Source organism: Hetaerina americana, unplaced genomic scaffold (assembly GCF_022747635.1).
Source record: "Hetaerina americana unplaced genomic scaffold, ioHetAmer1.1.p SCAF_9, whole genome shotgun sequence".
Taxonomy (NCBI): domain Eukaryota; kingdom Metazoa; phylum Arthropoda; class Insecta; order Odonata; family Calopterygidae; genus Hetaerina; species Hetaerina americana.
This window is the reverse complement of record NW_027287538.1, coordinates 12,336,091-12,348,854: the sequence shown is the minus strand read 5'-3', so window position 1 is coordinate 12,348,854 and position 12,764 is coordinate 12,336,091. Positions and strand designations below refer to the sequence as shown.

At 40.8% G+C, this 12,764-nt stretch overlaps 1 protein-coding gene across 1 annotated transcript in view; it reads left to right on the top strand.

The window, feature by feature from the left end:
* LOC139699010 (neural cell adhesion molecule 1-like) overlaps nt 1–10,705 on the top strand; it is a 353,608-nt gene extending 342,903 nt beyond the window's left edge. Inside the window, exon 15 of the mRNA XM_071598006.1 lies at nt 8,551–10,705. Coding sequence (XP_071454107.1) covers nt 8,551–8,850 — 300 coding nt within the window. The 3' untranslated portion in view covers nt 8,851–10,705. The remainder of the gene's footprint in view (nt 1–8,550) is intronic.
* Nucleotides 10,706–12,764: the final 2,059 nt, after the last annotated feature.

Below are 12,764 nucleotides of genomic sequence, written 5' to 3'. Positions count from 1 at the left end.
TGAAGGGGGTATTGACCGGCAGTGGGATGTTGAAGACTGTAATTGAGGGGAGAATATTAGGCAAACGAGGAAAGGGAAGGAACAGGATAGGGATGTTGGACGGGATGAAGGGAGGAAGAAAGTACTCAGAGATGAAGAGGGACCTGATGTAGAGTAGGGTACTGTATTTAGTGTTTTCTTAGGAGTCACAAATTATTTATTTGGTGGCTGTGTCCATATAAAAACCTACCTTAACCGGTAGATTACCTTATATATATATATATATATATATATATATATATATATATATATATATATATATATATATATATATATATATATATATAGACACACAGAGACCTTCTGCACTCATCTCATTGTAACCTTGCGGTTTGGGGAGGACGTCTGTCATTTCTGACGGTGAAGAAATTGTGAAAGGGTTGACTGTGGGAAGCTGTGAGTTTAGGAATGGAGTGATCGAGGAATGTTCGAGATTTTTTGTGTAGCCATGGTGTTTAGGGATGCAGATGGTAAGGGTCGAGGTCGCCTTTGCACCCCCTCTGCCTGTTTGCCACTGTGGCGCCAGAGAACGTTTGCTCGGATTCTTCGGATAAACGGAATGACAGTTAATGCCGAATGAGTTAAAAATCCTTTGAGGGATGAAGGTCGTTTTTTTAGAGTCGCATCACGACGGTTTCAGACAAAGCAGCGATGTATATACAGGAGAAGTCGGTCATTAATTTGTTTTTGATGGGGGTCAATAATGGTGGGACGATATTCATGTGATGGTTCGAAAGCGCCTGTGGTTGTTTCCTAAATGACCTTCACTTGATGTGTTTATCGCGCGACGTCGCATTGCGATACTCACTCCTGTGACATGAGCCATCGTCAATAATCTGCCTGAGTGAATTTGAATTCAAAATAAGCCCTCTTTGCAAAGTGATACAAACTTGGACTTTTTGAACGTCGAAACTGTTGCAGTTGGAGAGATCAAGAGACTTGGAGACATGAAAAACCCTACTCTTGCCGAAATGATTTGAGTTTCCTCCAACAATATTCAGGGAGTGAAGTTCCACTAAAAGTATAGTGCGTAGCTCTCCGGTAAAGCACTAATAACCATAATGGGGAAACATATTGTAAAAAGAAACATTTTACTTGACCAGCAATGGAACACCTATAGATCCTGTAAAATTTGACAGGCACTATGTACTCAGCTGCTAAATTGGAAGCCTTGTTTTCATTTACCGTGAAAATAAAATAATTGTTTTTATATTGCATTTATTTTCGTTACATATTCCTGTACAATATCGGGCAAATTGTGTGTTTCATTCCTATTCATGGCATTTACATGAGAATGCGAGGGAATGCATGTAAAGATGCAAGCTGCAAACACGAATGTTTACCCATACTCGCAATTGTAGCCACCAAATGGTCCTACAAAACACTGATGATTCTAAATTCTATTCCCAAGAGCCACTGTCTTATTAATTTTAAGAGATGCGTATTTACTGAGCGAATAAGCCAAGGTAGTATTTGCTATAGGAGACGCAAGAGAGAATGGTAATCACTAGAAATTTCAATTACTTTTTGACTTCCTTAGGATAAGCTGCTCTACTCCTTACCTTTTAAATATAATAAACGACTACTAAGGCCACGAGCAATGCTCCATTGTCTTCCTATCAACAAAATGTAAACTAAATACTACGTGCTCCAATACTTAGTGTAATCAAATGCCCACTTATCCTAAAATAGTTGGAGCTTTTCATGCAATACTTAACTTTAATAACCAATTTTGCAATTGTGAAGCTCCCCTTTCACATTAGATCTGATGGATTGTAAATAAGATTAAATTTATTAGAATTTGTTGTCTCATGCGTAACTTTATGGAATTTGCAAACATATTGAAATGAAATAATTTACTTTGTAATTCCATACACTTTATTTAAAAAAACACGACCCGGGTTTCAACGTTCATGATGACGTTCAACGTCATCATATTTGGGTTAGAGGTGTTTTTATTTAATCGGAAGAAAATGCCTTTCATAATTTTATGTTTACTGGTCATTGTTATTAGCGTGGAAGCCTTGTGGTTACAATAAATATCCCAGTCAAGGCGAATGATTTTTACACTCTGAAATTGTTGCATTGAAATGCATATTGGCGGATGACCCCATTAAAAGTTACTGCTGTGGCATCTCCCGCAGTTTCTTGGAGACCCCTGGACTACTCTCCGAAGCCCCTCGGTTTGCTTTCGTTTGATGCCTTCAGACTCTGAATGGTGACTTTCACGCCGTTGTCACTGTAACTATAGTAACATATCTAACAGGGCTCTACCCTGCACTGTCGATCGAGCCATCTGGTTGATTACTGTGGCGACGCATTTTAAAAGTCGTAACTCGTAAACTGATATTCGTATATTTATGCACCCTTATTCTGGAAAGTCACTTTTTAACGATAATTTAGGGGACGCAAACTAGGTGTCATATATATTCGATGTTTTTTTATCTTTGCGGAAATTCATTATCACTGATGTTAAAATACAAATTTATTTTTCCACTCAATTATATTCGGTACAACTCGTTTCCGCGAATCGGCGACATCCTCAGGTATAGAGTTACATATACAGGTCGATCGTATATATGCTTAATATGGAGAGGGCTGACTCTTCCAGCCACCTCTTTCACCAAAAGCTAACATTAGAATTAGGGCTTATTAGAAGAGCACTGAGTAAACGTGATGAAAATTTTAAAGAAAAATATTATCTTTCGCTGTTTAGGTCTCGTTTAGAATATTCTTAGAGCGAATGGGATCCTCCGAAAGTTGGATTGATTGCCAAATTGGATCTCTTGCAGCGTAGAGGAGCTAGATTTGTAAAAAGTTGTTAGGATAAATTCGTAGCGTATGCAAAATATTAGAGGTATTAGGCTGGGAATCACTCAAGGAGTTAAGGTTAAATTACAGATTAAATCTCTTGCGTTAATTGAAAATATGTTGAAGATGTATTATTGGCCCAATCATTCTACGGTATGCGAGATCGTAAGGAGCAAAAAAAAGGGTTAAAATTAGTAACCCCCTGGTGGTGACATGCAGTGTACTAAAAATACAAATTTCCCGAGATTTATTTAACCTTTCTCTGGCTCTGGAGCGGTAACTACTCGTAATGCCGGCGTTCGGTATGTTCCCCTTCCTTGTACCAACCTGTGCGGAAGACGAAGGGATCTAACTATTGACGCGCGCCAGGAAAATTGAAGGCGGAGTGAGGAGAATGACGAGGATGCAAAGGGGAAGTGAGTGGATGATGGAAGTCGTGATTTGTCGTGGGCGTGGAGGGGACCGGCGTCCCACGGGGAAGGGAGCGAGGGGAGTGGTCGGGAAGACGGGAGTGGGGGCAGTGAATTGGGGGTGGGGGGGTCAGGAATGGGGGTGGACGGCGACACACTCTCGGGATGGTTGGGGAGGGGACGGCTCGGGGGTACGTCTTGGAGGCGCGCAGCCTGGCAATCGAGCCACGGATCCTTCGCTGCGCAAACAGGCCGAAAAATAAATAACTGCCTTCGGCCCTTTATTTGATCCGACATGAGTCGCAAACAAGCGGCGAAGGGTTTTTTGCCCAGGTCCTCCTCTGGGAAAGGGGAAGGGGTGACTGTTAAGGTACACATTCTCCGCGTCGGAGATAAATGCGTTAGGGAATGAATTATATAATACATATTCAGTAGAGTGGTTGTAGTGGCCTAGTGGGGCGTAAGAGCTCGGCAATCTGCCCGAGGGTGGTGCCTGAGGACGTTCCCGAGTGAACACAAACGGTGATTTTCCAGATACCCTGGGGCGCATGTAAGTACCTTTCGGAAAATAGGGAAAGCCAGGGACATTTTGGCTCGATCACGGTTATTTATAATAGATGCGTTGTAGTCATTGATGTTAATGTGATGTAATTAACAAATCTGTCTGTTCTTTATATTTCGCGGTAAAGAAAGTGTGATTCGGGTATTGCCGCGAATGTTGGATCTGTGATGCGTACCAACATATTTTGCTATAAATGGTAATGCTTTATACATGGATATTAGCGTAATATAAAAGCCATGATTGCGGAGAACCGTAAATGTTGCCTTGAACTTAAACATTCGTATTTCATAAGCCGTAGGGGGTATAAGGTGAGTCCTCGCATATCACACCGACCTCTGGGTTAAGCAATGCACACATATATTTTACTAAGGCTTCATAGCAATTCAAATTAATGTTTCAGAAGTTAAATTGCATCATTGCTGAGTAAAAATGCGCTATTCTTACGCCGAAAGCCGAGATCCGATTTTCGGAAGCTCCTATTCCCCTTCTGCCCGTCATATTTCTATTCAGCCCGTCATTCTATTCATATTGTCACCGGCAGTACCCCATTCGATAATGTCCCAAGCTCAATCAAATTACATCCCTTTCTACAATTCCTGTTTTTTTTAAACTAGACTATTTTGAGGGCAAAAAAAGAACCTTTACTCTTCCACATAAAAATCTTTATGAAAGTCATTATTTGTAAGTGCAAAGTTTGTCTTTTTACCCACATAATGAAGGAATTCCACAAAGTTAAACCTGAAACTCTTATGATTATCTAGACAAGTTTTATAAAAAGTAACATTTAATATGGTGCCATGTGTTACGAGCATCTTATGACTGATTTTAAGTTTAAGACCATAAGGGGAAATATTTTTCGGAAAATATTTGTTTTGATATCCGTCCATACTGAAAGAGTTCATGAAAGGCCGATTTTTCCTGAAAATACGTATTATTAGGCGTCAACATGTTCGCGCTGCAAGTCATCCGAAATAAATTGGGCAGTGTTTGTCAAAGGAAATGAGAGTGGAAGGGGGGGGGGGAGAGAAAGTTGAGCGAGAGAAGTGGCTGAATTGGAATAGGGTATGAGTCGAAAAAATAAAGGATGTGTCAGGAATTTTGGCTAGTCATTTCATCATCGAAATTTTATTCCCTTTTTGATACTTTTGGATTGCCAGAGAAAAGAGAGTTACGTATTCAATCCATATGTTTAAATTGGTATTTTTTTTTCTTTCGTGGAATCCTATATGTTTATTTAGGAATTAGAAGTATGAAATCTCTCTGCCAGCATGAAAAATACCGTCCTTAATTCAGTCGGTCAATTCTTCCAGCTATTCCGTGCACGTTGTCCAGGATATTTTGATATATTGGAAACCACAGAGTCTGAATTAATCTGAGTTATTCCGTAGGCATCACACGATTTTGAGCATATATCCCTTTTCATTTTTTTTATTGTATGTGTCATTGGAAAGTATTACTTTGTGGAATCGGCCCAAAATTGTCGTTTATAATTTGAATGATTTTGTTTTAGTATAGTTTTATTTTCTTGATGCTGAATCTCCGGTGCCATTCCCCCTGAAGTTGTTCAATGCAGGTAAATTCTGTTGCTATTCGTTATAATGCCCCTTCAAAATTTTTGGTCGTTCAATCTTAATGTAGCGGACATTAATTAATTCAGAAATTGGATACTTTAGAAAATTTTTTCATTCAAAACACGTCATATTATTAATATTGATGTGCTATTTTTGATATTTTAGGGTATATAGACCTTATAGTATTCTCCTTTATGCCCAGATGAAATATATAAAGTATGTGAACTACATGCGGACTACTGACCGTCTAACATGCTTATTTTATTAATTATAAGAAATTCATCTACACTGCTATAGTCTATTTCTTCATGAAAATCAGAAAATCTGGAAGAAATTTATACATTTTGGCGACAGGGTATTTGAAAGCAAATGCAATTGGCCATGTGGGCTTTTCTGGTTAGTGTTACGTAAGAGGTGCTACGTGTGGGATTTGGGAAAGGGATAAACGGAAATAATGTGAAAATAAATGTTTAAATATCATTTGATACTTAAATATTAAGGTGCAAAATTTTAGCTTAATTAGCAGCAAAAACATTTAATGTTAATAAGGATATCTCAATGGACAGCTCATGGCTTTAGAACTGGAATATTAAACACTGGCTACAGCACTCATATTAGATTAAAAACGAAGCAAAGGTCGTCATAACATGATGCTGTCCTCGGCATTTGCGGAAGCCGTTCCGAGAGGATGAAACTCATCATACGCGAGTGCATTTCCTTTCCACACTTGTACGTATTTTCATCAGATATGACGCGAAAACCTTGAATGTCCAAAAATTCCACGTTATTCTGAGGCTTTGGTGGAATTAGTGGTCTTATCTTAAGTAGAAATTGGTGGTTTTATCATTGCCTTTCATACATTAAATTGTAGCAAAAATAGCATGCAAGTAAAACGAAGCTTTACGCAGAGTGAATTTCTTCACTAATTTCTCAAAACAAGATTGCTTGCCTAACCATTCGTTCAGCAGAGCCCCCATATCATTTATCTTTGAGAGGTAGAAAAAAACAAATTTTTGATTTAAGCGGAGTATTTCTGTTCATTATCCGTAATCCATCGGTTGAGGTAGGTTATTTGATGAACATAAGGTGCCAAAGGGTACAGCGACAAACATACCCTTGTCCCTCTTAATAAACAATAACCTGACATTTAATCCACAATAAGTCTCTCTTCAATTTCTCATATTTTGTCCTCCCTTCATCGCGTCCAACATTTCTATCCTATTTCTGCCCCTTCCTCGTTATTCTTACAATCTCCCCTCCATCACAGTCTTCAGCATTCCACTGGGAATTAATGTACTTTGCATCTATTTTTTCTGCATCATTAGGATTTCTCCCATCAATGCCCTCTCCTCCCCCACCATACCTGATACCTAGGCAAATTCCTCGTTTGTTTTCCTTTCCGCCCACCTTACCATCTCCATCCACACCCGCATTAAAACAACCTCCAATTAACGCTTACCATCTTGCTTCAGTGACAGCTTTTCTCGCAGTACAAAACTACACTCTTTGAAAAGTATAATTAGGTAATTACCTGTGGAATTATCGCAGATCACCGTGCAGAACGTCGCAAGCAGACACTCGACTCTGCTCTTGGTCGTCCGTCGGGAGGAGTTTAGCGCAGATCTTTCGCATCGCAAAATTTTCAGTGATAATGATATACATAATCTTATCAATAGAAATACGATCTGCGATCATGCGTACACTTAACCGACGGTCTGAATTGAACACTTCACGCATGCGTCGGGAAATAATTATTACCGATGCTTTTTATGCAAACCGTGTATGCATGCATTACTTGTCCTAATATAAAGCGCATGCGCTGATGTGTTGTGGTCGTGCATATATCACAGTTTTGAAAAACCAATATTTGTTTGCACCAGGTATTTTGTCGTCTTAACAAGTGTTAGAAATTGAAAATTAAAGAGAGATGAAATGGGACATGATTGATAAGCTTCTCATGAGGGAGTTTTTTTCAGTCCATAATAATAACATCTTAATAACTCTCTTTAGCCGTGTGTCTAGTGTATGAAGATCAGTTTTATTATCAGTTTACCAGAGAGAACACGCATAGTATGACTTTGAGTGGATTAAGTCATTAAGGTAACACTTTTCAATTCTTATTTGTGCAATACTATTCTTTCTGAATCCCAAACGCTTTTCTAATTTCTTCTAATAACACGTAAAATTCTTTTTCTTCCAACTCAAGTAATCGAGTAAATCATCTGCAGCGTTCATAATTTGTATTTAATGAACTTAGGTAATTATCTGAGGCTTAACAGATGAAAATAATCTGCAATGCCACGATTCGCCATTTGTTGATTACAGGCATATGGTTTCACATGCCACGCAGCATCATCACCTACTGTTCCTGCGAATGTATGGTCGAGTCTTAATTAATTGTTGATTTTTGGAATTAGTGTTTTTTTTTTGACTTTCTTGGAATCGTATGAATTCGCCAATCATAAGCCAATACAGGCTCAGGGAGCTGCGATATGTATGGCCAAGAAATACTTCGTTCTAAATAGAGTCAATTGGATTTTTTCAGATTTTTTTAATTTTAAACATTTTATAAAATAGCAATAAAATTTAAATTTTAATAATACTCTCACCCAGTATTCTTCATGTAATGGGGGCATCGAGACGGTGCGGTAACTATCCTGCTGGCTAATAACCTACAAACCCAGAGGGCCCGGGTTCGAACCCCAGCGGCGTCGTATATTTTTCCGAGGTATCCCGATCCCTACTGGAGGAGCTTTGTGAAGGGCACTTTGAGTGAGTACGCCGTCCGTCGGATATGACGATAAGCTGCGGACCCCTTGGCGCCTTTCGTTAAGAGTAGGCTAATGCCGACGCCGGGTTTCTCTCCACCCTTCATCCATTCCTGTCCATCCCTAATAGCGCAAATGACCTTAGCTGTCGGTCGCCTCCCTCAAATTGCTACTATAGTAGATATAAGATACTACTATGGTATACTACTAATGGTAAAAAAACAGTTTCATGGATCGTGATAGTCCAGTGAGGACAGATCTGGACCGCTGACCTAAAGGCACAGATTAAAATGGGCGATTAAAGCTGAGCTCTATCAGATCGCGTCGGTGTTGAGGTTGAGAGAGCTCGGTTAGCCTGCCAGTAGATCTAAGTTCCTTTTCGTTCGCAGGTCGAGAGGCAACAGGCGGACCAGTCTCCCTCCCTGGGCAGTCCACCGCCAGCCATCGTCCAGGTTCCCACCTCGATGCCCGCAATGGCCTGGGAGCGACCTCACGACCTGAATCTCCGCAGCCGACTGAATGGAGGAGCCATCTTGCCACCGGTTCAGAAGCCCGTGCTCCCGCCGGGCGACGGCCCCGTGATGCAGCCAGCGGCGCCGGTCAACCCGAGCTCGGACTTCGAGTTGAACGGAGTGGTGATCAAGGAGCGCCTCATGCAGGCGAGGAGGCTGCCAGAGAGTTGCGTCTAAAGTTATGTGGAACGTTTTGAGGTTCTTGGTCAACGATAGTGGATGCATTTTTTCCGAAATGGAGAAATGTGCGCGAGAATGCGTGTGGCAGTGAGAAACTGTTTTTTTTTCTAAAACAAAATGCACAAGTATAAATAGAGCTGTGAATATGAGTGTAGAATGGTTGGGTATTTTTTTTAAACGTGCCTGCAGCGGAGTGTATGGGTGTGGTTCGTCAAAACAAAATGCCTGGGTAACAGTTTTTGTGCTCTCTAGCGAGTGCATCGCGCGTGTGGTAACTGACGACCCTTCATATTACAATTGTGAACACTTTGGTGACGAGGGCAATAAGCAGAAGAAAACTAGAATAAACATCAACTACTATGCCATCGATAATTCGGCCATCCGATTTTTTTTATTTTAAGTTTTTATATTTATTTTTTTTTTCGTGTGTTGGCCGAGTGTCCGTCGTACCAAAGATGAACCTGAAGAAGTGGGATTCTTTTTTCCATGTGAAATAACGGGAATAGGACCATAATATTTAGAACTGAGTGTAAAGAACTGATATTTGTTTACGTCGTTGATGAGCAAAGGATAATGATGTGGCTTTCTCATGTGCAATTTTTAGCGTCACGAATGAAGCAACATTTGACTGAAAAGAATAAACGGGCATAAATCCTATAGACACTGCCCGTTAGCAAGGGAAGTTTACCAAATATTGGCCATCGATTACTTAGTAGACCTAGCCAGTGAAATATATCTTTTTCTGAAACACTGATTTACCGGATTTACTGTGAAATGTTCCTCCAAATAATGACCTTATGTTGAATTTACGGTAAGAAGAGAGATACTATTTATTTCTGGTACAGTGCGTAATGTGAAAAATATGTCGAGGTTGAATCGCAAAAAAACCCCTTCTTCCTGAGAGTTTTATATTCCCACAAAATATCATGTTTTTACGTCTGAAGAGAGTAAATGTTAAAAAAAAAAAAGTTAGACATTTTTAGGAACGTTTTTCCTTTCTAAGCAAAAATATTTTATGGCATAGCAGAAATCAAGTAAGTGTCTTCTGATGTTACTTGTGAATCAAATCAGATACTCTGTGCTCTTCTCAAAAGATAGCGAAATGATGGACGAGGTCCTTCGAGTATTTGTTTCCAAAAAAATTGATTAATTTCTACCAAATAATCTTTGAAATTTCTACTTGAATTGTATCCGAGTGGTTTTTCGCCATGAGCCACTGAAAGAGCCACGTTAAATCTTACACTGCAAAGCAGTGCTTGTTGCAGAGAAAACTTAAATTTCTTTTCATGTGTGAGACAAGAAAAAAATCTAATGAACGGAAAAGATATGCGAACAAATATATAAAACACATTGCGCGCCTGTTTCAACGCGACCCATGCATCTAACATAATCAAACGGACACGCACGTACTCATCACCATGGGCTCCCTCGCTTGGTAACTCTCCGGACAACGCTAAATGGTTTGTGTATGAGAATGATCTTGATAATATAAAAAAACTCGTTATCTCACATAGAGATTTGTTTGCGGCGCCTCTGCGAGTTACGGTGTAAAGCCAGTTTCATCTGACACATCCGTTCGTCGTCTCACACGTGGACTCTCGTCAAATGAAACGGATTTTTTTTAGATATCGCATGGTAATAAAACATTCCATATCAATCTTGCCCCATATCAATCCCCGATAGCTATTTAAATGTTTAACATTGCCAGAAGAATAATAAATAAGTCATTTGTGTCAATAATCTGGGATCAACGATCCAGATGCCTTAAAAATTTTACAAAAAACATAAGGCTAAAGTGTATACTTTCAAGTGCTGAAGGTCCCCAAAGGTGTAATATTGTTATGCTGTAAAAACTGAGAAGTTGATGAATAATAAATGATGTCCGTATTGGTGTGAAAATAAAGTTGATGAATTTTTATGTGCATTTTATCATTGAGAAAATGCTGTACACATAATGGTGATGACAACCGTTTTGAGTACATCATACTGTGATGGCCAGCTGTAGTAAGGTAAGTGGAAATATACATCAGGGATGGAACTCTCTCCCCCGTGGACTAGAAGTACGGTAACTTCCTAAAAACGTGTAGATGGAGATGTCACGCACACTTATTCCTGATTCATTGACGGGTATTAATTATTATTTAAAAAATTCCAAGAAAGTGTGGTTAAGATTACTGTCACGGCATCTCCCACTGTTTCTTGGGATTCTTCAAAGGTGTGTCACCCGTAATGTTTGAACTTGGCTTTCAACCCCGTGAACTGTGCCCCGCCTGGGGCATTGTGTAAGGTATTTCTTTACACCTTATTCCTTTAAAACCCCCAAATTTTCGGATTGTAAGGGGAAACCTCGACTGCTAAACTGGCCAAAGCAGTTGGCCGGACATCGAGGGATCCGTTCGAATCCCGGTCAAGGCAAAGGATTTTTACACCCTAATATTGTGTTTCGTTATTAAAGTTTTTGGCTATTAACTGCTGGCTGGCTGCTATTTAAAGTTTTAAGGCTAGTTTAACGAACAAATTTTCACATAAGTTCCTCTGTTTATATGGAAAAATAATTGCAGACAGTCCGACGGACGGGCGCTGCCGCTGCGCAGGGTCTCGTCGGAGTCTGGTGATTCTCTGTTGATAGTCACCGGAGCTCGTGGTCCGGGCGCTGTGGGTGTTAGTTTGGATTTGATTGCTCTGCCATTGATTTATAAGCATATGGTTGTTGTCTATATGACATGCGTGCACATGAAATAAAAATGAAAATGTTAAATTGATGATTTCCTTGCCGCTCCCTTCGTAAAATCCTCTGTGGACCAACAGAAAATAGTGGCAGTTATTAAAAATGAAATAATTGCAAAGTGGGCACTTAATTGGAGACGATAAATGCATATATGATAAGTAAATGGGTAGCAATGTTGAAAAATCAAAGAAAACCGGCTACTAAGCGTTATCACGGTGTGATAGGAAAGGTGTGGTTTGAAAAGCTGGGTGTTGCTTGCGGTGGAGAAGAGGTTTTCGGCTTCCGCGAGCAGCATTCCACGGTCCATCAGCTAGTGAGAACAGCGGACTACATCAGGGACGCCTTCAAAAGAAAGATGGCAGTTGCCGGAGAATTTTTCGATGTCAATATGGCGTTCGATCGCGTCTGGCACCCGGCACTCCTGTTGAAGATGAGACGACTCCATTTCCCGACTTGGGTTACCAAGTTGGTCAACTCCTACTTGCGGGACAGAACTGTGCGACGCATCTCCGCCGGCGTGCCTCTAGGGTTATATTAGGGCATTTACTTTTTAATATCTATTCCCAAGAAGTTGCTACACGTTGTGGGAATCATGAAATCCGGTCCCTGGAGACCGACGTGCGGAAACTGCAGGGCGCTATCTACGAACTGCTGCTGCGGTATCGTCAATGGCACTTTGCAGTCAACGTACAGAAGACACACGGGACGACATGGAGGGCCGCCAGTATTGGGCATGTCGGTGAATGGAGTCGCTCTACCGTGGGAGTCTACTTCGAGGTGCTAATGGATGCCCAAGCGCTTAGTTCGTGCGGAGGCATTCGCGACGCTTAGTCGGCTCCGGCCGATTATTCGCCCGCCTGTCCTGAGCATGGATACGAAGCGTCGATTTAACCGTGCGTGCGTGTTACCCGTCATCACGTACACTGCGCCGGTATGGTCAGGAGTGTCGCGATCGAGTCTCGCTGGAATTCAAGTGGTGCATAACTCTGCTATTTGCTGCTCTACGACAGCGTCTCCGACGGGAATTTGGAACCCATGGACATGCTTCCGCCGAAGATGTCGAGTAAACTCTTCGAGAAAGGGACGGAATCGGAAGATCTCATGCGGAAGATCGCCGACATCCAAGTATGGCCTTGGGACCGTCATAAAAGCCCCACAGCCAGCTTGGACACAGCAGAAGCCC